Raw genomic sequence first — 25,389 nt, forward strand, 5'->3', positions numbered from 1 at the left:
CCACCGAACACACTTTTCCTGGTCCGTCTTTGTTCCACTTTGACACTCGCTTGTTTTTCGTATACTTTAGAAAAATGGCTTTGAATTTATAAACTTTAGATTTGTATTATTTTAATTATCGTGAAAAGACTTTTTGAATAAAAATGTCGCGCTCCATTCGTGCCGAAACTCGTAGTCGTGCCAAAGATGATGTTAAGAAGGTTATGAATGTTATAGATCGGGTTAGGCACTGGTAAGTTTAATACCCATTTTATTAGTTTATTTAATTAAATTCTCCTTAAAAGACCTCATATAATTGTATAAATGTGTAGGGATACTCATTTTTAAAAATGTACCTATATTATTTCATATCAAGATGGCAAGGAAAATTTTCATAGATAGGGCGATCGATTGTCAATGGAATTAATTAGCTCCTGATATTAAAAATTTATTAAATGAAATCAAACTCTCAATCGCTTATCTTATAGTTGTTATTAGTAGAGTATTAATTTACGAAAGATTTTCCAATTAGTTCAGTAAAATCTCCACGATTTCTTACGGATAATGGTAATGGAGTCCTACAGGATGACCCATTTAAAGCTTGAGTGGGAAACAACTAACTTAGAAATATAAATAAAAACAATACAATTACAGTATTTATTCCAGGACATATTAATATAATATTAAGACACTTCCATAGAAAAAGATGTGCAAAAGGAATCTTGAAATTCAAATTTGATAATCGCATTTTTAACATTTTTGGAGCTCGTGAAACAGCTGACTACTCGAGTAATAAATTGCTCAACTTAAAATTTATAAAAACACCCATTGGTTTACATAATTAAAGACTACAAGTTAAACCAGTTGATTCAGGTAAGAAGATAACGTGCCCCACATCCATAGAATGCAACCTAAAATTCATTGTACATATGATTTTAAACAAATTAAATGTAAATGTAGAAGATGTTCGACAAAGAACTTACGATTGTGAGTTGTATTTATTTTTCCAAAGCTCGTCATCTTACGTGAATTAACTGGTATATTTTGAAGGATATGAATTTTTACTTTCTTTTTTCACCAACTTTTCACTTTGCAAATTACACAATGAGGTTTTTATTTTGCTGAACAAAGGCGTTTCTTTGGAACTGTTTGCAATGGATTGATATGGACTTTTTAAAACTGAACAGAGGATAAGTTTAAACTGTTAAGTTTGTTATGTAATGTTCAGAGAAATAAATTCTTCACCATATAATACAAAAATCTAAGAATTATAATAATGCATTGATTAGAATTTTTAAAAATTTAACCTAGGATTAATAGTGTTATGTGTGTTCAGTAAAATAAAAACCGCAGTGTATAACATTTCATGAAATGTCTGAATTCGCTAAGTAGCTGCGACATATATAAGACATGGTTGAAACGCAAGTCAAATTGAAACTTATAAAATGCAAAACTTTCGTATAGTTTTATACGTTTTCGTTTCTACATACCTCATAACTTTTAAAAAGTATTTGAATTCTTATTTTCCAGTTTTCAAGTGGATAAAGCATAATAAGAATAATTCTAAGAAAGCCCAAATTCAAACTCATTGTTAAAGAACCCCAAGTATATGTTATTGCTATTGCGTAACTGTTTCAACTAAAATAGCGGCTAGTTTACAAAATAGCCAAGAATCTTGGCTAATTTGCTTGAAATATAAAACAGCTGAATAGTTTATAAATTATTCAAGGCATTCTGGCTAATTTGAAAACATATTACTTCATCGTAACACAAAAAATCCAATTCTTTAGCTAATTGATAAAATAACCAACTTACCCCTAAACTGAAATTGTTTTTTTTTTAATTATATCCGTGGAATGGAAAAAGATTCATTGCAACTTCTTCAATCTCCTAAACAATGAACGTCAATACATTCTTTTTTAATTTTTTAGGGAAAAGAAATGGGTTACCATTGGTGATACTACCATGAAGATATACAAATGGGTGCCTGTAGCCAGCGAATCCAAAAAAGGAATAAAGCATCATAAAGACGCAAATAAGGAAAACATGGCACGTAAAAGCGCAGTTGATAATTCGAATTCGAACTCAAATTTTAGTTTAGCGGAAGATTCAAATACTTGTGAGTTGTAATTTTTTTATTATTTGTATTATTTATACAAAAGCTGTTGATTTTTGTAGGTTTTTCAACTGTGAGTGATTCGCAAGGCCCAACCGATTTTTCATCTTCTCATATGACATTTTCGGAGGATTCCAACTCGCAAGGAAGTGAAATGGCTGTGAAAAGACTGAAGACAGACTGAATCCATTAATAGATTGTATTTTATATTTGTAACTGATTTTTGAAAGTTGCATTTTTTATTATATGGAAGTGAGTTTTGCAACTAAACTAAGCCAGTTAGTGTAATAGCCGAAAATACTCAATGAAGGAATAAATGTGAAGAGATTGACCAAGGGTTTTCGGATCCTTCATCAAATTCACAAGATGCCTTGGTTTAGTTGCAAAATGGCACAAATGTTTCAGTAAGTATCGATTATTTTACAAAAATTGTATAGAAGTCTAATTTATTTTTGACTAGGTTTTTATTGTGTAACAGGTCAGGATTGAAAAAATATAAAGTATATATGAAAAATGTATTTTACTAAACAACTATATATTATTGACAAGACAATATGGAAGATATACAAACAGACCGTTAAAAAGAGTAATACTTGCTCACTAAATATTTCATAAATACAAAGAGTAACATAATTGGTATAATCTTCAATACTTTTCTGATGGACGGTCATCACATTTTTACATTATTGCAACCAAAACTTGGATATGTCGGTTATACATTTGGCATTTGGTTCACACAAATCAAAACCAGCTAAACAAAGCAAATATTTAATACACGAAAATCGTAAATTTTTCAGTCTTTTTCCACACTCATAAAATATTTAGCCGATTTTGAAAATCGTAACAGAAACGGAACTTAATTCTTTCAAAACGTCCAAAACAACATAAATGCAAAAACGAAGCTTAATTCTCGCACAACTCCAATAAACCGACCTAATATAGGCCGCATATTTACCAAAACTGGAAACGCAATAATTTTAAGGTCACACAAATATGTACAACTGTGAACCAACAAGGACGTGAAAAATAGACTTTTTAGGCCACAAATCATGTAACAATTTTAATTACAATCTGACTAGAGAAGAAACAAAACGAAGGAAGACTGGCCTACTTTTTATCAAAAAGGGGCAACTTTGACCTAACTGCACCTTCACAGACAACAATCCGGTTGTACTTGTGCCTCTGTGGCGTCACAAGCGAATTCGAATTAACAGCACCGGCAGCCCCCTGCTTCTCCAGCGATTTGCGCAGCGCTGCAATCCTCGAACTGAGCTGTAAGCCCCCTCGAACGCCCCCCGGGTGCCTCAGACTGGCCCCCTTCCGCTCGAAGTAGTCCACCATGTAGGAGATATTCTTCGGTTTCAAGTCCTGCGTCCACTCGGAGCCCGTCAAACTCGAAATATCTTCGCTGCTATCTGTGCAAATTGACGACGCTCTCTTACATAACGCCTGCAATTCGGCCGGTTCCAACTCATCAAGCGAGCGCAACGAACTAACCGCTGTCCCACTGTCCCATAAACTACTCGGAGAGAGACATTCCCCCACGCTTGAATAAAACCCCGATTCACAGGAGCCCCGACGTCGCAACGTGATGTTGGGGCCTTCGGTGGTTCCCAACTCCAGGAGGTTCGTGCTGGAGCCCCCTTTGAAAAAGGGATGCACGAAGAAGGGCGAACGAGACGACGACGTTGTCGCTGCTTTCCGGGAGGCGGTTGGAGAGCCGGGGAGCGATTTGGGCGATTCTGTGGACTCGATGAAGGGAGATGGCAATTCGCAACAAGACGAAAAATTGCCGAGGAACTTTTTAACACCGCGGAATTGGGTTAAAGCCGCGAATGGATTGCTCGTACGAGGCTTGTAGTGCGGGTCTTGACGGCACATCGTCAAGGCGTGACGACGGGCTTTCTCGCTAGGTGTCGCGTGCATCGTTAGCGACAACATGGATACGTCTTCAGATAACGATCGCCGGTGGACAACTGCAAATGCAACATTCGTCAGAAATTTACACTTTCAGTATTTACGAGGGGTGGACAACGATATCTCAAATAGTACTTATTTAATGGATATTTAACATTTTTTTATCTTCCAGAATATAGAGAAAAATTTTGATTTTTGATATAAATAAAAAATAAGTATAAAGTGATATAGTCATAATAATAACTAATACTACCCTGCAAAATAAAATCAACAATCAACAAATTAATAACTTAAAAAAACGGGTTACAAAGATCTTAGATATTCATATTACGAGGTTTTAAGTTGTTTCTAACTTGTCTATAACTTGTCCTGAAATCTTCTAACAGTTTGTGAGAAAAATAGCTTAAGGGACATTTCATGCGAAGCGGACAACGAAAAAAAATTGACATCTTGAAATTAGGTTATATTTAGGATAATTATTCTCCTAGAAAGCATGATTGTAAATACATAATGATTTTTTTGTATGACACTTATTTGTGAAAATATTAACTTCTAAAAATTTGACGAAAAATGAGACAGAGTTTTTGGTAGATGTTATTCAAAAAACTGATGCATACCAAAATATTTAAAATAGTGCTTGATATAGAAAATTCTCTGTTCTTTTTGATTCAGAAATGAGATTTGGAATTTGATTTTTTTTTTCGTGTAGAAAACCGGAAGTGAAGTTTCAAATCCGAATTTTAGTAACTTGGAACATTTTTTTTAAATTTATTTGTATTTCAAAAAATAGCTTATAATATCTAGATTTTACAATATAAGTCGCAAAATGGGATCTCTGTTCCTTTAGGAGATACAGTACTTATGTATGTGATCGACCGGTTTACGCAAAAAATTACGCGCTTTTGAGTACATTAAGTACTACATCTCCTAAACGAATAGAGATCCCATTTTGCGACGTATAATGTAATAGCTATTTACACTCGAATGCGGTAAGTCACATTTTACAGCGCGACAACTTTGTTTGAGGCACGAGCCTGAAAGGCGAGTGCCTTATTAGTTGAAGCGCTGTAAAATGACTTAACGCATGAGATTTGTATAAAACTTTTTGGCCGACAAGCTTTTAATATTATTCTTTATAAAATAAATAAAAACTCAAAGTCACTTAAACATAGTAGGCTTTGGCCGCCATGTTAAACAACTGAAACAGTTTGACAGTTGTTAAATTTGTGAAAATCAAGCGACGATTTCAAATTTAATTATATCACAAATCACGTTTATATCTATCAACCATTATCAACCAAGATGAGCGATAGTGGTGAAAGTGATAGTTTCACCGCTACACCTCCGGAAATAAGGCAACTTGCAGAGGGTGATACAAAACAATTATTGCCTGAAAAATCGAAGACAAGGTACGAGGCGCAATATAGTACGTTTAAAGATTGGTGCAAAATAAAAAATGTGAAAAAAAATGTAAAATTTGTGGTTCCCAAACGTATGTATAGGTGGCGCTGTTCCGGGGGGATTTATATTTTCACTAATTAAATATACACCATGGTCGATTGAATTAAATAATTATAGGTAACAAGTATTTCGTTATACGAACTTAATTATGGTAAGCACGGTTTGTATCTTAAACATGTCTAATCGTCCAGTGTTTTGTGGTTACTTTACCTAATTGTTTGCTACCAGTTTACAGCATCGTGTTTAAAGGTCAAGTTACCTTTCATGAATGGGCAACTGTCATTCACGTTTTACAGTACTGGAGGCCAAAAACTCTATTTACTTTAAGCTATTTTTAAAATAAAAATAATTCAAAAAAATGGTCCAAGTTACTAAAATTCGGATTTGAAACTTCACTTCCGGTTTTCAGTACGAAAAAAATTTCAAATTTCAAATTTGATTTTAGAGTTAAAAAGAACAGTGAATTTTGTGTATAAAACACCATTTTAAATATTTCGTTGTAACAAGTGTTCAATAATTGTTCTGGTCAGATCGCCTATGTGTGGCAATTGCCACAAAAATGTATGTCTCAATTAACATTACAAAAGGATGACAGATGACAGCTGTCAGTGTCAGGCCAAAAATTCACATGTTCAAATGAGCTTGCAGAGTAAATTCTTGAACGTCTGCACACAATTATCATGATTTTCAACGTGATTTTTATCAAAAACTCCTAAATGCAAAAATAAGACAACATTTAAACAGTCGACAGCAAACCATATGAACTCATCAGACAACCTACGTTCATGCTAGAAACAGAAAACCACAGCAAACCACGACCAGAACAATTATTGAACACTTGTTACATTGATTGGTTAGAATGATAGTTTACAAAAATGTTATGCTTAGTTTTTGGTCAATTTTTAGAAGTCAAGAATTTCAGGTTGTCCCGTTTTTTTGAGTTGTCCGCTTTACGTGAAATGCCCCTTATGAAGAATTTAACGAACTAGACGACTCACCGTACCGTAGAAAGCCATATTAATGATAACAATGAACTAACAATATTTCTAAACAAAAAACATTTTTAATGTTTTTTTTTATGATAAACATCATAATAAACCGGGTGTTTCAGTTTGGTATTCACCCCCTTCTGACTTTTTTTATCTTTGATTATCGTTTCTAAGAAGCTATTACAAAGACATTCTTAATTAGTTTTGTTGGTAAAAATATTCTTACCTTCATCTTACAAACGACAGGAATATGATTTGTAACTTACAATAGTCGAATATCAAACTGAAACACACGGTATGATGATAATATTAATCAGACAAGTACGGAATTTTTCACATCAAAACAGCTTTTATTTGATTTTTATAATGCAGTACAACCTCTCTAATTCGAACGATCACAGCTTTTCCAAAACACGTCACGTTCTAACCTATTTGTCTTTTCAATACCTTTCGCTACTTTCTGTAACAATTCAATATTTAACAGACTGTTAATAACGCCATCTTAGCTAAATCACCCTTTACATTACAAACAATTTTATTTGACGAAATTCAGTGTGCGTAACAATTGATAACTTCTCAGTATTTTATTAGTAGCACTACTGTAATGTTACCGCAGCAAGTGTAACTTTAGCCACATTTCTTTTCAAAACATTGTGTTGCAAAATACAGTACAGGAGACTTAGGAGTTGTCCAGAAGTACTGTTTCTATATTAGCAAGTAACCGTTTAAAAAAATTCTTAGAGATATGTCTCCCGAAATTCTGCTAGGCAATTGACTATTACAATTGACTAATTGACTATTTCCACTCCTCATTTTTTTCACTTGTTAAAATAATATTCTACAATATAGGCTTTTTGTTGAGTGAACACCATTTCGAAATAATTTACATTAAGTAAGAAATCGATTTTTGAAAGAACCTGATCTGTCAATTTTTGACATGTGGCTAAAATTTCGCAAGGCACGGCCTGCCCTAATTCAGTTTCCCAATACTTCTAATGTGGGTTTTAGACGGAACAGCCTATATGTTCAGTTGTAGTTCTTGATGAATAGTATTCCAAAAATTCGATGAAAATCGACAATTTAAAAACTTCAGTTTATGATGGTTCTAAGTAAACCATTTTTTTAATAAGTGAACAATAGTACAATATTATTTTGAACGAAAAAGTAAAAAATGTGCCAACGAAAACATTTGGCAGCCATTTCAGTTTTGTATTTTGTTTACTGCAATAAAAATGATTGTTGTCTAATAAATTCAAAAAAATTTCATGTAAGAATCTCTAAATTCTTGAAAAATTCTCCGATTTGAACTTTATAACAAGTATCAATATGTCCACCCCTGTCTTTTTCCGCTATAAAAAATTGGTGATATGGCGACTTACCCAAATTGAGTCCGCCATCTTGACAAAATGGCGGCGATATTAAGATAAAATAAAATTATACTTTCTGCAAAAATGTCATGTGTAACACTAAACAAAAAGCAATTCGAGTAGAATTGTTTCAATCGTCATCATCGAATGACTTTTTGCAACAATGTGATGCTCTCCATGAATGAAGTATGAAATGAAAACAAGTCTTGAACGTACGATACATACTTTTCCTGTGTTGTGGTGCCGACGATTGTACCAAAAGTACAGGCAGTTGTTCCTCGCTTTTGGCGCCACAACTTGCCAACTTGGCTTGTTGTTCTCCTCGATCGGATGTATGATGTTGTAGATCGGCCAAGATTTCGGTTAATATTTGAACGATTTCGTTGAATGTCGGCCGACTTTTTGGATCGATAGTGCAGCATCGAAATGCCAAATTTAAAAATTCAGGTACAACGTTCTGTCCACACATTTCGGTAAACGCTAAATAATCGAGACCGAAATTGTCAGTTCTGGGCAACTGATCGGGATCAGCTTCGACACGTGCTATCAGTTCGCATAACACTATTCCGTAACTAAATACATCACTTTGTTGGTCGTAGTATTGACCTTTCAGGCACTCGGGGGACATCCAATAAGGGGATCCGACGGTACACAGCTTCGTTTTGCCGTCAGGGAACGATGACGCCAAGCCGAAGTCGCCCACCACGGCCTGCAGCTCGCCCGATTCCAGGCGCTTTATTAGGACATTCTACAAACAAGTTATACACAAAAACTGAAATACATAAAACTCAATTAAGAACTAATATTATTAAAACTGAAAATAAAAAATTCCGAATTGCAAAATTTAAATTTTTCGCCTTTTTGTTTAAATGGAAACCCCATTTTTTAGCTATTTCGACAGATCTCTTAATTGTGGTAATGGGAATTCCAAAAAGTTAATGTTACGTAATATCATACATTTTAATAGGTACTACTAACAAAAAAACAAACATACAATTTTGTTATTTCGCCAAAAAATCATAGAAGTAAGTTTCCAACAAAATCTTAAAAATGTTTTTATGTTAAAAATATTTTATGAGGCAAAATAATAATTATTGTTCAGTTTATAGTTTTACGTTTTTCTTCTGGGCTAATATTTTTCAAATGTTCTAGTTTTAAATTTTGTTACCTATTTAAAACTTGTCATAAATAAATGTAACTCTTTATTTAAATTTAATGTCGAGTTTAAGATTAATTCTCCAATCAATTTATGTCAAAAATTGTCAAATCAACGTGCAAAACAGTTGAGAGTAGCAATTCGTTTTTTTATAATGAAGATGATAGTGTGTGGTTGTTGAGCGAAGAAGAAAAAAATATGACAAAAGATTGCTCCCAAATTTACGGATTAGAATATTTCAAAGATTTAGAAATAGAAAAAAAAATGCAATACTTAAAAGATTAACGAAGGGCATAACATAGCGAACGAAGCGAAAACGCAAATGCTAATTTATTTAAGTACAGAGCACTTAGCTATAAAAATTTGTACTTTAATTTTTATTACCAATGCCAGAAGTTTAATTTTTTTGATGTTCTCAATATTTCCCAAACTTTTTTTCCCTAAGATGACACTGCTCTAACTTATGTTTTTTTTTTGTATTTACGTTAAATTTTTAAATTGTCTCGCGTAGATGTTTATTAATTGTTGAATTTGATTCAATTTTAATCTGCTCTAAATTTCTATGGCATGAATTTTTTAAACTAAATGAGGCCAGTATTTTTTGCAAATTCTCTTTCTGAAAAATACATTCAATATACAGTATGTTGCAAAATTAGCGAATTCCGTGTTCAGTGCATTGTAGAAAATCGCTTCAGTAGTCCAACATCGAAAAAAATTAAGATTCGGGGCTTGCTCACAAAGATACATTGGTTTGATGATCACTGCGCTTTCTTCAAATGAAGGTTAAAAGTTTTAGTGTTTATTCTTATTTATGATAATGGTGATTGTGGAGAATAATGTAAAACAATTTTTCAAAAAAACAGCTTAATTTTGGAGTAAAAAATCTTTGCCGTTTTTTTGAGAAAAGGGAAAAAAATTTAAGATTTTTTTAATCCAAAATGAAGCTAATTTTTCGAGAAACTTGACAAACTCAATAATAGCGTTTAAGAGAAAATTACCAAATTTTTATACATGAAATGGTACCAAAACGTCTTACCTAATTTTAATTTATATCTAACGGCTCGTTAGCTAATATTTTTGCTTATTATTACTTTTATTATGCAATGAAATAAATTAACCAACGTTTTAATATAGTTAAGTGTCCAACGCGTTGCGAATTTTCTTATGTAACATTATTTTTTTATTGCCATTTCGGCACTGAAGAGAGCTATCAAAAATGCGAGGTTTCCATTAAGTAAAAATGTAGTTCGAATTATTACCACAAATATGTAACTGAAAAAAAACCTATTTGAATACAAATGGTTAAGTTAACAGAATATGTTTTAATAAGCAATATACGGAAAATACATACTCTCCAACAAAAAAAGTAATTTGACGTTATAATAATACGCGTCACAATATTTTTATTAGGTCCTATGTCCTTCTAACTTCCGTTTTCTTAAACGACTTATCGATAGATAAATTTTGTGGGTTGGATAGTTGCTAAGGTAGAGATGATTTGATTCGTGTTTCTACAGAAATTTAGAACCGATAGAACATAGAATTTACCTAACGCTAACTCGTTCAAGAAACCAGGAGTAAGACGCTTAAATTTTTTTGTAAAAAAATTGATTGTAGACTCAAAGTAGGAATGGTGGAGGAAAAAGTTCGGCTTCGAAAGGCAAATGAGTTCAAGATATAAGTTATCAAAAAATCCGAGGTATCAAAGATCGACGGTATCTAATATTATTTACTGACAACAGACACGTCTGACTGTAAATTAAGTTGTTTTTAACAACTACAAAGTTAAATAACTCAAAACAACCATTTGTCCATCGGCTTACAGGCAAATAAAATTTAGCAAAATTGTCTTTTAAAAACTCAACTAAACCGTTGGAATATTATCAGTTACCGAAATCGAATTTAGAGAAAAAATTAGAAAATAGTTTATACTAAGATACATGTATGTAATTTCTATCTACATTATGAATAAACAAATCAAAAATGATTGTTTAGTTTTACAATGAAAGTGGTTTTTAGCGGTAATAATGTCTCTAAAGGCAACTACTGATGACTGCTGCATGTTACTAGCCAAATATGAAGATTTAAATAAACCAAAACTGTTTATAAAAATTGTATCATTTGGGATATGGCGGTTTCAGAAGAAAAAGATTAGAAAACAGAATAAAAGATTACAAAAATAGAACTTAACAGAAAGTAACCAATAATTAGTTTCGGCTGCAAATGCTAAAATAAATAGTAGAGATAAAGTCAGTGGAAACACTTATCGAAAACAATATTTTTAAAAATTATAAGCAACAATCAATTTATGTTTAGTCCCATATTTTTGAGAACGCCTCAAATACTTTTGAAGATACAAAAAATTGAAAAGGGCAAAGTTGTAAAAAATTAAATTTCCTACAAATAATATATTTATTTTCAATGGTTTAGCTTTAAATTAATTTTCCACATCCGAATCGGTAAAAATGAAACGTCGGGAACAGAAACGTTTATTTGTAGGTTGTGTCGTATCTCTTAGTCTTAGGTATCCGTATAGTGGAATTATGTACTTATCCCACTACTCAGTGATAATTATATCGCACACGATGCGCAACAACCGAACGAAAAAACAGTTTTGAATTTATCTCAAAACGGTAGAACTAAGAGAACCGTTCTTTACTTACTTTACTTGTTAAGTCCCTGTGAAATACGTCCTTGGAATGAAGATAGCTCATGCCGTATGATATATCCCTTGCCAAGGATACCCTTGTTGGTTGTGGTAAATCGATGTTTCTATTTTGTATGAGTTGCTCTAATGAACCACCATTGATGTATTCGGTGAGGGCATGTAATTGACCTTCGTGCACGCATACACCCATCAAATTTAGGATATTCGGATGGGATAATTTATTCATCAATTGGACCTCCTTCAACATGTTACGGCGATTCGAACGCAACAAGTTCATCTTCAACACCATCACTTGACCGGTTACGCGGTGGGTCACCTGGAAAAATCATACAAGTTACACAAGATTGAAAAACCAAAACAAATCCTTATATTGTAAATAAGAATTTCATATTCCACGTAATTTACTAAATTAAGATAGGTTTTAATTTTAAATCTAATCAGATATTTCGTAACTCAAGGTAAATTCTTAAACCGTTTTTTATCCATTAGCAGTATAATAAAGTTCGGTTATAACAAACCCAGAAAACATCTCAAAATAAATAAATAAGAAAATAACATGTATCCTCTGCAAAACTGTAATATACTTATTTTAAAAAACACAAGTCTAAGTACTAAAATCGGTCACACTGATTTGAATTTATTTGTTCAAAAAGTTATTACAAAGCTTTGAAGAATGCAAAAAGTATTCCAAACATGTTCTGGAACTGGACGCTACTCAAGAGCCGGTCAGTAACAGAATATAAACGTTTTCGTTTGATTCATTTTCTTTTTCCTCGTCTCTGTTTAAAATGTTTTTAGAAACTGAGTCAGTAAACTTTCACCAGTTAACACTATTTTCTTTTACTGTCATAACGTTTTAAGTCCAATATATTCTTCAAAATTTCGCTACAAAAAGAAAAGACAGTATGTTATCGTCGCTGGTTCGCTGTAAGCAGATTCACTCGTTCGCTATAATCGGACTCTACTATAGTACTATTTTTATAGTGACATACTGATGGTATATCAGTATACATACTATTTTTATACTAATATACCATTTCCAGCAAACGACTGGTCTTTTTTAAATAACCTGAAAACACTAAAAATCACTAAAATATACGTATTAGTGGAGCGTTTAGTGTATACTGTTAGGTTGGTAGTGTTTCCGCGTTTGTAATACTCCGCCGATTTTGCACCATGTTGTGCTAAAGATTTGAGATTAATTTGGTTTAACGACGTTTGTAAAGTGCTAATAATCGTTTTTGTTTGTGTTTTAGTAAATATATTCTTGGTAGTGGATTTATTTTCGGTTATTTGAAGACATTCACAAAACGAACATTTTAAAGAATTTTTACAATTTTCCTCAGGTAAATGCTAAAAATCCTGGTTGATTATTAATAGGGTCTTAACCCTAAACATTGTGACTCATCAAAACGAAAAATAAAACATTTTAAAGGAAAAACTAAAATGTAGCTCGGTGCTACTTTAATGGCGGAGTGTTAGTAACTTGAAGAAAATCAAAAATATTAAAGATCTTTACAAATAATTTTGTTAATGCATTTCTGATTGGTTTTAAAGTTCTATCTTTAAAATCGTTCACTGTATCTGAATAGCCTGTAAGCCGTGAATATGATAACAGAGTTAAATGTTCATAAATAGATGGATTAAGGTCAAATAAACATCAATTCTATTTTAGGAAACTAAATCCCGTCTTAAAGCTTTTTTTAATTAATGAAAATATGGTTATACAGCGTGCTCAAAAACTGGCGCATCAACTCAGTGGTGTGTTGTAGAGAACTGGTTAAACATAAAGCTAAAAATAGTAAAAAAATTCTTTGTATTAAAATTATTGATAAATTACGGATTTTAGATAAATGATATGTGGCAAATAAATTATTTTTGCAACGGTTTCCTAGGAAATAATTCCCAGTGTTGGCACATCTACACATTGTGATTTTTTTGATGAGTTTAAATTTTTTTAAATTAAAAAAACTGCTAAAGTCTGATAGAAAATTTAAAAATAATTATTTATCGTTTTGTTAGGGAACGATTACCTAGTGTAAAACATAAAAACATTAAAAAATAATGAAAACTAAAGAAGTTAACGCAATAAGTTTGTAGCACCAGATTTTTTAAAAGATGACTTTAGGAATTTTTTCAACATTTTTTCCGTTATCTGCACTTGCTTCTCAATAAAGTACCACTGAGTTGGTGTGCCAGTTTTTAGCACCCTGTAGAATCACTAATCACCGGGTGAAAGAGGATTTAAAAACTACACAATGCTATCAGATATTATTAGTTTTATTATCAGTTGTTATATGAACCCGATAAAACACCCTGTATAAATGACCTTAAAAAATAGTGATATTCGTCGTCTAGACAACTCATTAAAGTATCCAAATAAACTTACCTTGTCAAGGTTGGAAAGAAATACAAAGTGAAAATAATTATCCGTACAAATTATCCTGGTATATTGAGACACTTCGCGACTTCGCGAGACACTGTATTGTTTCCCAATATGCATTCTCCATTTTACTTTTAATTTATTTACCTTAAATATGCCATTTTGCAAAAAATATTTTTATACTCTTTAAATTGTTTCTTAATGCAAATTAACAGGATTTTAAAAACAGTACAAAACTATTAATAAAGGAAAGCATTTTTTATTTTGCATAATTGAGAGGGCCAGATTGAAAGCTTCTCCAAGTTTATTAACGTATCGACTATAAAGTTAAGTATGTCGTTGAGTTAACCTAATGAAATTTGATAAATTCACAAGGAAAAGTGTTCACTCGCGTAAATTATTTGCAAACACAGAAAATGAGTAGTATGTTGCAAACTGAACAGTTTCTTTAGAAATAAAAATTAAAGTAATCGAAAGTGACTATATTAATGCAACAGTGATTAGTTTGACCACTACTATCATGGATTTCCAAAAATTAAATAATTAAATTTGAATTTTTTGTATCTAGTATTTTGTGACTTTGTATATTTGGGTGCGTATATTAGGCGCAGGCCTCGTAAAGTTGTGTGAAACACCCTGTATATCTCAACGTAATGGACATAGTTCTCTAAAACTGCTTTACCAAAAGCATAAGAAAGAACATTTCTAATAATAAAAAAATGAAAAAAAAGTTAGAAAATAACTACTAATTATTATTATTATTATTATATGTAAAAAAAATTGCCAGGTCAGGTCTAAACCTGTATCTGATATGTCTTGGAAATTGGAATTTTTCGTGATTTAGGAACAGCCTTTTTGTGATAGAAAATAGACTGGATTTTTTTATAAAATTAAAAGTAGTACATTTATCTACACATTTTTCTTATTTTAAAAAGTGTTTCCAAATGCATATGTGTCCAATAAATAGGTTTGAAAATAAGATTTACTTCTCAATATTAACGGAGAATAAATATGTATATCTACAACTTACAAGACCAAATTCAGCTGGTATTACTAGCTAGCATACAAGCAAATCGAAATTACTTTATCGGACTGAAAAACATATCGCCAGCAATCTAGAGTTCATGAAATAATATGGATATTCTGTTCGAAGTTTGCAACAAAAAATGACAACAAACATGAAATTGGTTTTTCGTTTCAAAACTGGTTACATAAAAGTAAGTACTCACTACTTTATACAGACTAGCACTCAGATTCTGTCAGTTAAACTGTGTAAAAGTAATTAGCACTTCAACTCAAACCGTTTATTTTTATTCATGTTTTAACGCTTTGACTGAAAATGTAAAGAATTTTAATAAAACGCTAAATAAGGTTTAGGAATAAACATTCACGCGGAATGTACCTTATAAAACACAAAAATTGTACCAAATATTTTCTGAAAGTGGCAAATTCATCCTGAATTGTCGTTTTCCTTGTAAGTTATGCAAATATGTATTTAGTCGTATGTAAAGTCTGGTTTAGTCATGTCGTGACGTCATATGTTACATATTACAGACAACTGATTCACGCAGCCCTTTGCTTACGTCATTTTCGGGGTGTTCATAGGAAATCCCACCATAAATATCTAATCAAAAATCAAACATTCTTCAAAAAGTATTTTTACTTTTGAGAAAGTAATTGAAAGAGACAGTGATTACTGAAATTTTCACGTTTTCTACTAAATTATGAAAAGTAAAATGTTTTGCCATCAAGATTTATTATTTGATAAAATTAGCATATAATCTCCTGAAGACAATCATGAAACTCAAAGAATGTTAATTTCCATTTTCACGCCATTATATCAAAAATTAATCGGTTCAATTATCACAAAAGTGTAGTAAAAATATAATAAAATCTTTATGACGCAGATGTCATCTGATAAAGCCAATCACTCATTGCTCTTAATGACACTATTGTTATAAAATTACATTGTCAGTTTTCGACGAGATAAAATTTTTCACTCCTTCACGAAACATAATAACGCTATTAAAAATTGCAACTTTCAGTGAATGGGTACATCACGCATCGGAAATGTTGTAATAATAACAGCAACAGCAACGTCTTCGTTATCTCCACAACACATAAATAAATATGAAAAAACAATAGTAATGTACTTCCAGTGACGGTACCTTTCTACTTCATCATAACGCAACTATCCCAAATTAAAATTCTTGTGAATGTCATGCGATTCAAGCACTTCCTGTCAAAAAAGAAACTCGACTTTTTCGATCATATCAAATATTAATTGCTTTCTGGCCAATTAGTCACGAATGGATTTTTCGGTGATGGTCCACAATATACACGGTCTACATATCATTTGGGGAATATTAGAAATGTGCTTTCTCCTCTCAGTGTGTTGGGATGTCCATCCTACGCACCCCGAAATAGCTGAAATTGTGCCGAGCGATAAACATTTCAATATTTTCGGCGTTCGGGTGACTCATGAAAAAATCGAGGCGTTTTAACCCTTTTTTCGCGACACTGTTGCGGAAGTAATGAAAACAACATCCATCATCTCGAAGTGAACAACAATAGGCTTGCAGCACTGCAGTCATTGATTTTTTCAACGCAATGCACTCGATTCGATTTGGACGCTTTCCAGACGGCTGAATTCGTGTGGGTAGAAAATTTGCAAATTTGTTTGTAGGTAACTGAAACTATTCCAATTACCTCTGGCTCTCGACCAGTTGTTATAACTTTTAAATAACATGTGATCCGGCTCATATAAAGTCTCCCCATAGGGATTTAATTCAATCTCGGTGTTATTTGCGTCGTCTTATTATGTGGTTATTGCACATTTTATCAGTTGACACCAACGTTGAGTAAACAGCATTTTCATTTGAAAAGCAAAAAAGATGTGCAAAATGCAATTATGTTGCCAGGGCCGGTTAAAAGGTTATTTATTGTTGTTATGCTTGGCGATTTAACGTAATTATTTACTTCGTGAAGGCCTACAACACAAAACATCTGCCAAAAATATGCAGAAACCTTAATCCAAAATTATATCACAAATCGCTGCAAAATTACTAGAATTTTTTCTTTTTGGTCGCATCGTTACTATTGAGCATGGAATTCCAAGACTGTTTTATTTACCAGCTGCATACACATTAGGTTTACTACATACAGAGTGATTCAAAAATGTCCAACTCTCGAATGGTGACAAAAGTTGTTTAGCTCAGCATAAAAATGAATGCAGTTTTTTTTCAAGCAATTTGTTCTTTTCCTTAATTGCTGTTTGCTGTTGAACTGCCAAAAACTTAACCTAAGAGCTTACCTATGAAAAGCTATCATCTACTGATATGGGAACTTTTAACTCATAGATATTTTGTATCACCATCCAACAAATGGTTCAAGATTTTGAAGCACCCTGTATACAAATGGCAAGTTCATTGGTCTTTATTTTCATTAGTATTAGTCTTGCGTTACATTTCTATTTGGGAAAGTGTAAAAAAATATCTATATGGAATTTGAAACAATATTTAGGAGTAATGGATGAGTAAGTCATAGCTATAGTAATTGTGCAGAATCAATTACAAAGTTTTTCAATTTTATTATTAATTTAATTGATATTGAAAAAGTAATACTAAATTAAATTAAATTAGTTTATGCTTCATTTATGTTATGTTAAAGTTTATTTATTTTGTTTTATTAAAAAAAATCAATTTTAATCAATCGATAAATCAATATTAGCCATTATTAATGTATTGTTTTTCAGTAGTTTCAAAAAATTCACTACAAAAGCTAGTACATTTTGAATTCAGTTTTAAATAAAATTTTTTGATGTTTGTCACAAATTAAAAACTTTTATTTTCAACAAAAAATATCAAAAGTTGAGAATGAAGATAAACTGAAAATTATTCGACCTAACGTTTCGAAAACGTGTTGCCAGGATTTTCAATAGTTACATCTTTAATAAAAAAAAATATTTCTAATTTCTTCTCACTCTCCTTTGGTAATACGATGAATCATTTTTTGACTTTCCTTTAGAATTTCCCGTAAACCTTGTCGTGGTACAAGGTATGTATTAGCTGTTTCAAAACTATAAAAACGCCAAAAAAATATTTTTTTAATAAGATTAATAACATTGTAAACTACTTATTAATGGTTAGGTCTCTCATTTAAAGTATAAATAGTATAAATTACATAAGCTATTAGTTTTTTGAAGTGCATGAATAATTTACAACAGCTAATTTTGAGAGAAAATGCGACGTTGGCGTCTTTATAGGTTTGAAACAGCTAATATCTTGCTATAACATAAGGGTTTTGTTTCATAAACGTCAAATCAAAAATATTCATCAAAAAAAAAACTAAGCAACTTCAACAAAAATTATCAGTAACACGAGTATGTTGAGTACAAAATTCGTACTATAATTATGATTTGATTATCTAAAATAGGAAATTAGAATATTAGCAAAGTCAAAAAATAATCAAAAATAAATACAGAGTGTACATATTCCGATACGAACTCGATATAAATTTTAAAAAACTTAAACCTCTTAAATTTGCGTGAAACACGATGTATGTACATGTATCGAAATTATCTTTAAATTACTGTTTTTATCAAAATAAGCTTTCTAGCACTTGTTGCACCTAAGCATCAAATTCTATTTATAAGTGTTTTCAAATATGACAATAATAAGATCATATTTGGTCCAAAGGTGTCCAGTTTTCGCTAATCCTTTTTCTAAACTTTACATTGTTTTATTATACAGGGTGATTAAAAAAGAACATACCATTCGATATATTATCTTTAAATTTATAAGTAGAGGCACAAAGTGATTCAATGAATATTTCAGTGTTAGCTATTAATTTTAAATACTATTAATATATGAAAGTAAATAAATAAATTATTATTTCTTCCACAAAGCTGTTGCCAAGTAGAAACTTAGGAGACGTCAACACAATAACCTTTTTAAAACCCTTTCGGTATTAGAGCAACTTCTGGCCTAAAAATTTAATATTAACGACAGAGACAAATTTCAATTTATTCTGAAATTATTCAGTGCAATGCTACAATGTGCTGAACTAAAAACCAAAACTAATTCAAGCGTAATTAATCGTACAACTCGTACATGAGAATCACCCTTACTAACATTAGTCACAAAATCAGCAGAGTAGACAAAACAGTCTGAGTAATTATTCACACTCATTGCATGTGGTTCCAGGAAGATATTAAACTACTTTTGGTAACAATAATTGTATTATACTTGTACGTTTAGCAATAATTGCCAGTCATTACTCAAAAAAATTTCTTAATTTCCAAGATTTTTTCAATACTGAAACAGTGCAATGTTTCCACTGTAAAAAAGTAAAATACATAAAAGAAAAACATGTAAAATAAGTAAAAGTTAACATCATATTTTCAACCTACTTAATCACGTAAATTGATAGATTAATTAAAGCAAGAATAAGCTTACCAGTATTGCAATAAAAATCAGGATAATTCATATGTTTACGTTAGCAATTCCAAATTACGTAATTTTTTTACAGAATTTAAGTGCTTCTGGTAACAACTTGTTGCTTCTTATTTTCGCCTTCGTCGATATAAATAATACGTGTAGGTATGAGACAAACTACTAAAAACAAAATATTCAAAACATTGTTAACAAGTAAGCAGTCTATTTATAGGTCGATCAGTTAAAGTGATCGAACGTAACAGTTTTTTCCAATACAACTTTGTTCACTTTCCAGCTTTCCATACGTGATGGTACTGTACAAGTAATTAAATTAACCTTATTTGGCTAAGTGATCAACAAAGTATAAACTTATTGTGGAAGCAATTTAAAACCATCTCTTTTTAAAAAATATGCATCCCAAAAAGTAAAAACAGTCCTTATTCTAAATTAAAACAAACATAAAGCTTTAGCCGAAACTTATCTTCATAATTCATCTATATTGGAAATGACTCACTTAACACTCGGGTGCAGAATTTAAATATAATCCTTGGCAAACCAAGAATATCAAACAAAAACCTAAATAACGTCATTGCATGTGTGTCATCAATTGACGTCTATCTGCGGATAAACACATTTTGGAATTTCATTCATTCAACCCAATTTTCAAACTTTACCCCCAATTAACTATTATTAATGAACCGTTTTCTTCGATCGTCATTAATAATAATTTATTTATTTCCCAAGTATTTAATGGAAATTTGCTGTGAATTTCTCATATGGGGATTATGTATGTATATCTCTGATTGTCTTGCAAGAAATCCTTAAAAGATTTGCATCCAAGTATAAAACAAAAACTTGAAAAAATAGATGTTGCAGATTAAAATTATGCAGTGCTTTAGATAACATTATCACGCATTCTATTGTTCGTGCTCATACCTCTGCAACAAAATATTGAAAAAGTCAACAAATGTGTTCGAATGCCGACATATTTACTGGTTTATTAGTAGATACAAATAATCGAAGACAATAACGTTTTTAGGACTAATTAAAATTTATTAGTGCATTATTTAACTAGAAATATTAGCTTGTAATGACGCTATTATTATGACTTGTAGTCCAATTTAAAATGTAAAAAGCCGTCTAATTACGTTTATAAAAGATAAAACAAATAACAAATCCCTTTCAGCCCTGAACACTTTAGTTCCATTCCGTATCATGTAAATGAAGCGGTATTTTGCAATAATGTCTGCAATTTCCTTGATTGCAAATAAATATAACGTGCTTAAGTCGGCCACATTTGATTGGTGATAATCAAATTGATTGATAAGAAATTGAGGTTTGCACAATTTAACTGTACCTAAAAAATAAAAACCTTTATAGATACTCTTACTTTACGTTTTTAATATTTTAATTAATCATATAACTGTGACTTATTCGAAAAACATTTTTCAAAATTATTGCTTTTTTGACAGCACCGTAGCGTTGCCACACCCACATGAGCGGACCACACCTGAAATGATTTCTTCTAGTACCATACAGATTTTTGCATATTAATTCTACCGTTTAAAAACGTTCAATTTTAAACAAAAAATTGGTTCTCAGCCAAAAATTCGAACCGATGCCAAACAGCGGATGTGTTTAATTGAAAAAATAATATTTAGACAAAATCTACACAAGCCTCAAAATAAAAATTAAGAACTCATGATTATTTGATTGTAGCAATTGCATGACCTTGTTAGGATTCATAATTTGAGGACAAATTGTAAAAAAATAAAAACACTTAACGTGTTGTTAATTCGATTTCATGCGATTTCCATCTTTTCACCAAATGATAAAATCTTGATACAATGAGAACGAGACTATCGCGATTCGCTAGTCGTGAAAAGAAAAACGTCCGTCAATGACTCGTAATTTCATTTAGTACGGTTGTAAAATAAGAATCAAATTTTAAAAAACCTTGCCATAAATTTTAATTCAATTCTAAACAGTACGCTATTAAAGACATGTTATGCTTTCATCAAAACAACACGTGAAATGTAATAAAATTTAACGACAACAATTCATGAAAGTTCACTATTTTCTTATTTACCGCTAAATTTTTACACGAGGAAACCAAAACATGATTTAGATTTTATTACCAACTAATTACACCATAAAAATCTCACGTACAAGCAATTATTACAGTAAATAATATTAACTTATTTTATATGAAAGTAACGTTTTCTATATTGCCGGTTCGCTATTGGTGTCGTAGAAAATATTCTCCTAATTGTTTGCATATGAAATCGATCCGGAAACTCCTTTTGCTCTACAATACGAAAAAATTCCACATTTCAACACAACCAGGAATAGAACGAAATCCTGTCCCGAACAGAAAACCTTCGAGGCATAATTTGCGCTTGTTTTCGAGTTAAAAATATTTTTTAAAATATACGTCCGGTGACAATGTAAAAATAAAAGAGATGCCCTAAAATTTGCACCAGGTGTGGACAGTTCAAATGCAATGACATTTGATGGCTCACATTTAACATCGAATGTGTAAAAAGTCATGTTTTATACCGTTGGCATTCCACAGCAGGCGTTTTGATAAAAGAAAACATTTGGCGCAAGAATTTACTTTTCAACGTCGAAAAACTGGCTTTCAAACTGCATTTTTATTTCAAATTAATAATATAATAATTTCAAGCAATTTTATCAGGTTTCTGACCCGATAGAAAGTGCAACTTAATAATTATTATATAATTTGCAAATTTATGCAACTGGTCTCGTTCCCAATATGCACAAATTACTTACTTAAAACGCATTAGAGTGGTGAGCATTTTTCCCTCAAACCGTTTGAACCGAATAAATTTATGTCTCGTGCGATTTGAGATAAAATGTCATCTCCATCAAAGTTTCTATTATGTTAATAAGGAAATTACGACAAAACAGCTAAAATCTTGTAATACTTTACGACTGAAGAATGCATTATATTTGCATATTTTACGAAATGGAACAAAAATTAAGAAAAAGCTGCAGTTGGATGCGCGTTCATTCCGTGATTTGATTACAAATTCCTTACTAATTACTTGCCACTCAAATGAAATAAATGGTGAAAAACTACTGAATCACAACGTGATTACATACGGTCATAAATTCACTAGTTACTTTTTTATTAGTCATACAAAACTATCGGTGACATATAAATTCAAAATTCCAAAAAGTCGATTTGAAGGAAGTGATTGGAACAATTCACTCTTAATTCACTAATTAAATTAATTAATCTAAGCTACCAGGGTTTGCAGTTGGATTTTAAATATTGCAAAATCGTACAAAAAGTGTCATAAACGTTGCATTCACTTCACATTTTTAGAAAATCGGTAGTCTTTAATTTTTACGCTTATTTAGAGAATTCCACGCTTAAATTGAATTGAACTGCAGTTATAAAATAGAAACTTAATTAGATCATAAAAAATATAGCTTATGCACTTTTACTATCCAAAAACCAAAAAGAACATCTAATCTAATTTTCAATTTAGAAAATCTCTTATTAAATACAATAATTTCTTTTTGCCAAGCAGCAGTGCAGCTGTTTAAATCATAACAAATATTTAAATATTTATCCAAGCTAAAGACGCAATGTGGTAAATTAGCACAGCATCGTTCTGCAAATGTAGACATTCGCATAATTCGCAGTGAATTTACACTTAATTTTATGAAAAAACGTGATAAACTATAAAATGAATAATTGATACGCTATAAAATTGTCACGCTTACATGAAATGAAACTGTTAATCATATGCCATTATCCTCAATTGCTCTAGAAAAGTTGTTACAATTTTCCGAGAAATTGTTTGTTGTAAGTACAACATATTTATTTTCACCTGTCTAATGTATCAATTATTTTTCCTAATTTTTTAACATGACTATGTAAAGAGCTCAAAATCTGTTAAATTCCCAATCGAGAATATGATTAAGAATATTTTTTTAATACAAGTAATTCATGTCATATTATATTGGGTTTAAAAGTAAAATGTCCTTTAAATTTAATAAATAATTTCTAAGGATTTGCTTTTTTCATTTAAGAAAATATTTCCAGTTGACAACTATGGAACTTGCTGGACTAATGATAACTTAATCCTGTAAAACGCAATATTTGTAATTTTGTGTTTGCCTATTTTAGACAGGCAAAATTCAAGTTAGGAACATATTGTAAATGCGAGACATGATAAAGAAGCAGTTAAAAAAAGATAATGAAGAGGAAGAAGAATTACATCGTAATCTTTTTTTGCAACCACTAATTTTCAGATTTCAATAGAGAAAGAACACTACAAACCAATAAATTATTTAACATAAAAGTTACTTCATATCGTCCAGCGATTTAAAAAAGTTCACTATTGGGATTCAAATGTTAAAAAATTTACATTTATTTTACAAATTATTTTCGAGTATACAGGGTGTTTTCGAAATTAGCTACAATGCAAGATTATGGTTTTTTAAATAGAACACATTTTTTCGCATATTTAGACGTTTAAATTGTTATTCGTCGTTTTTTCGTTACTACTTAAAATCACTTTTTTCACTCAGTTCTACCCAAGTGGATACTACAAATTAGGCTTTTAGCTATTAATTGCCACTTTTGGTCTGTTTGTTACTTCAAAATAACGTGCATTTAATTTTTAAGTGAAATATTCAAGGTTGTGTTTTAAAATTCAAGCGATATATTTTGTAACCTTAAAAAAATAATAAACTTGAATTATTTGCGTATCGGCGAACCACGAAATAAACTGTTAATATTCCGACTTCTGCAAAATACATTTCCAGACCTTGACAAAGGGTGATAATAAAATCGATAATAGGCCATTTGCGACCTTTGGTTTACCTCGAATTGCTAATTACCACACGTAAATAATAATATCGTAAAACGAAACGCAATCTGCAATTATTATTATTACTTTGCATAAAACTTAAAGAACAGACGTGCTTCTTATAATTGTCTTATCGAAACATATTTGTCTGCTTTAGTTTTATTCTCAATTGTTGTCTTATCAATCTGATCGCAATTTATTTTTTCAAAAAACAATAAGCTCGCTGCATGTCTTATTACACAATCTCTTTTTGGCTAATTAACAGCGTTAATTGCGGCAATAAATCAGCCGCATTTGGCAAAAATGCCCAAACCTCAGAATCCAATGCCACAAGTTTTAAATTTTAAAAGTTTATTGTTAATTTAGTGGCAAAGACAAGTAGGTATACTCAATTTTTTTTATAATCAACTGTCTAAGAGCCGTCGGGTTGGCATTATCATATATAGTAATTTTTTTCAATTAAGGTTGGTGTAATTTTTTACCTCGCAAATTCATTTTCCAAATTTTTCAAGTTGTCCCCAACTTAAAACACGCACAACGATACATTTAGTCATTTTAGACCACCTTTAGACTAACGAATTAACGATTAACACTTACGTTCAATTTTTAAAAATGTCAAATACAGAATATGTCCAGTTTCAAAAGTGGTTGAACATGAACTTTTAGGGTGATATAGGCTAGTCTTTATCAGAATTTTGAGACTGACAGTTGATTATATAAAAAAATGAACTATAGGTTATAACATGAGATCAAAAATATACTAAATTACAGCAAGCTTTGAAAGGCAAGTGTAAGTTTAGTCACATTTCTTTTCAAAACATCGTGTTGCAAAAGACAGTGGAGGAGACTAAGAAGGTGCCCAAAAATAATGTTTCTATATGAGCAAATAATCGATTAAAAAATTCTTACAGAGATTTCTTCCGAACTTTTGCTAGGCATCGTTCACCAATTGAATATTTCCACCTCCATTTATACTCTTCCAAGCGAAATAGTGAAGATTGACTAAAGTAATATTTTATGATAACAGTAAAGTTGGGGACAGAAAATGATTAGTCTGCACTAAAATGCAAA

General features: G+C 31.2%; 2 protein-coding genes and 1 long non-coding RNA gene across 4 annotated transcripts in view; 1 reads left to right on the forward strand and 2 right to left on the reverse strand.

Moving 5' to 3' along the window:
• On the forward strand, window positions 1–2,609 carry BCL7-like. The gene is made up of 3 exons (XM_966017.4): window positions 1–232; window positions 1,911–2,098; window positions 2,158–2,609. Exons 1-3 carry the CDS (start codon window positions 144–146, stop codon window positions 2,277–2,279), a joined length of 399 nt encoding a protein of 132 aa, XP_971110.1. The 5' UTR covers window positions 1–143; the 3' UTR covers window positions 2,280–2,609.
• On the reverse strand, window positions 623–1,911 carry LOC107398617 (uncharacterized). Its single transcript, XR_001575416.2, has 2 exons — window positions 963–1,911; window positions 623–890 (listed from the first exon to the last, which is right to left on the reverse strand). It is a non-coding gene; the product is annotated as an uncharacterized LOC107398617 (long non-coding RNA).
• Window positions 2,597–25,389, reverse strand: part of cdi (center divider) — a 27,775-nt gene continuing 4,982 nt past the window's right edge. The window contains exons 2-5 of one of the 2 annotated variants that reach the window (XM_064354939.1): window positions 11,649–11,969; window positions 8,055–8,577; window positions 7,842–7,859; window positions 2,597–4,071 (exon numbers count right to left, since the gene is read on the reverse strand). In XM_064354939.1, coding sequence (XP_064211009.1) covers window positions 3,203–4,071; window positions 7,842–7,859; window positions 8,055–8,577; window positions 11,649–11,969 — 1,731 coding nt within the window. In that variant the 3' untranslated portion in view covers window positions 2,597–3,202. The remainder of the gene's footprint in view (window positions 4,072–7,841; window positions 7,860–8,054; window positions 8,578–11,648; window positions 11,970–25,389) is intronic. The other variant, XM_966079.5, reaches the window with a different exon arrangement.

The sequence above is a fragment of the Tribolium castaneum genome, chromosome 2, assembly GCF_031307605.1.
Source record: "Tribolium castaneum strain GA2 chromosome 2, icTriCast1.1, whole genome shotgun sequence".
NCBI classification, from domain to species: Eukaryota; Metazoa; Arthropoda; class Insecta; order Coleoptera; family Tenebrionidae; genus Tribolium; species Tribolium castaneum.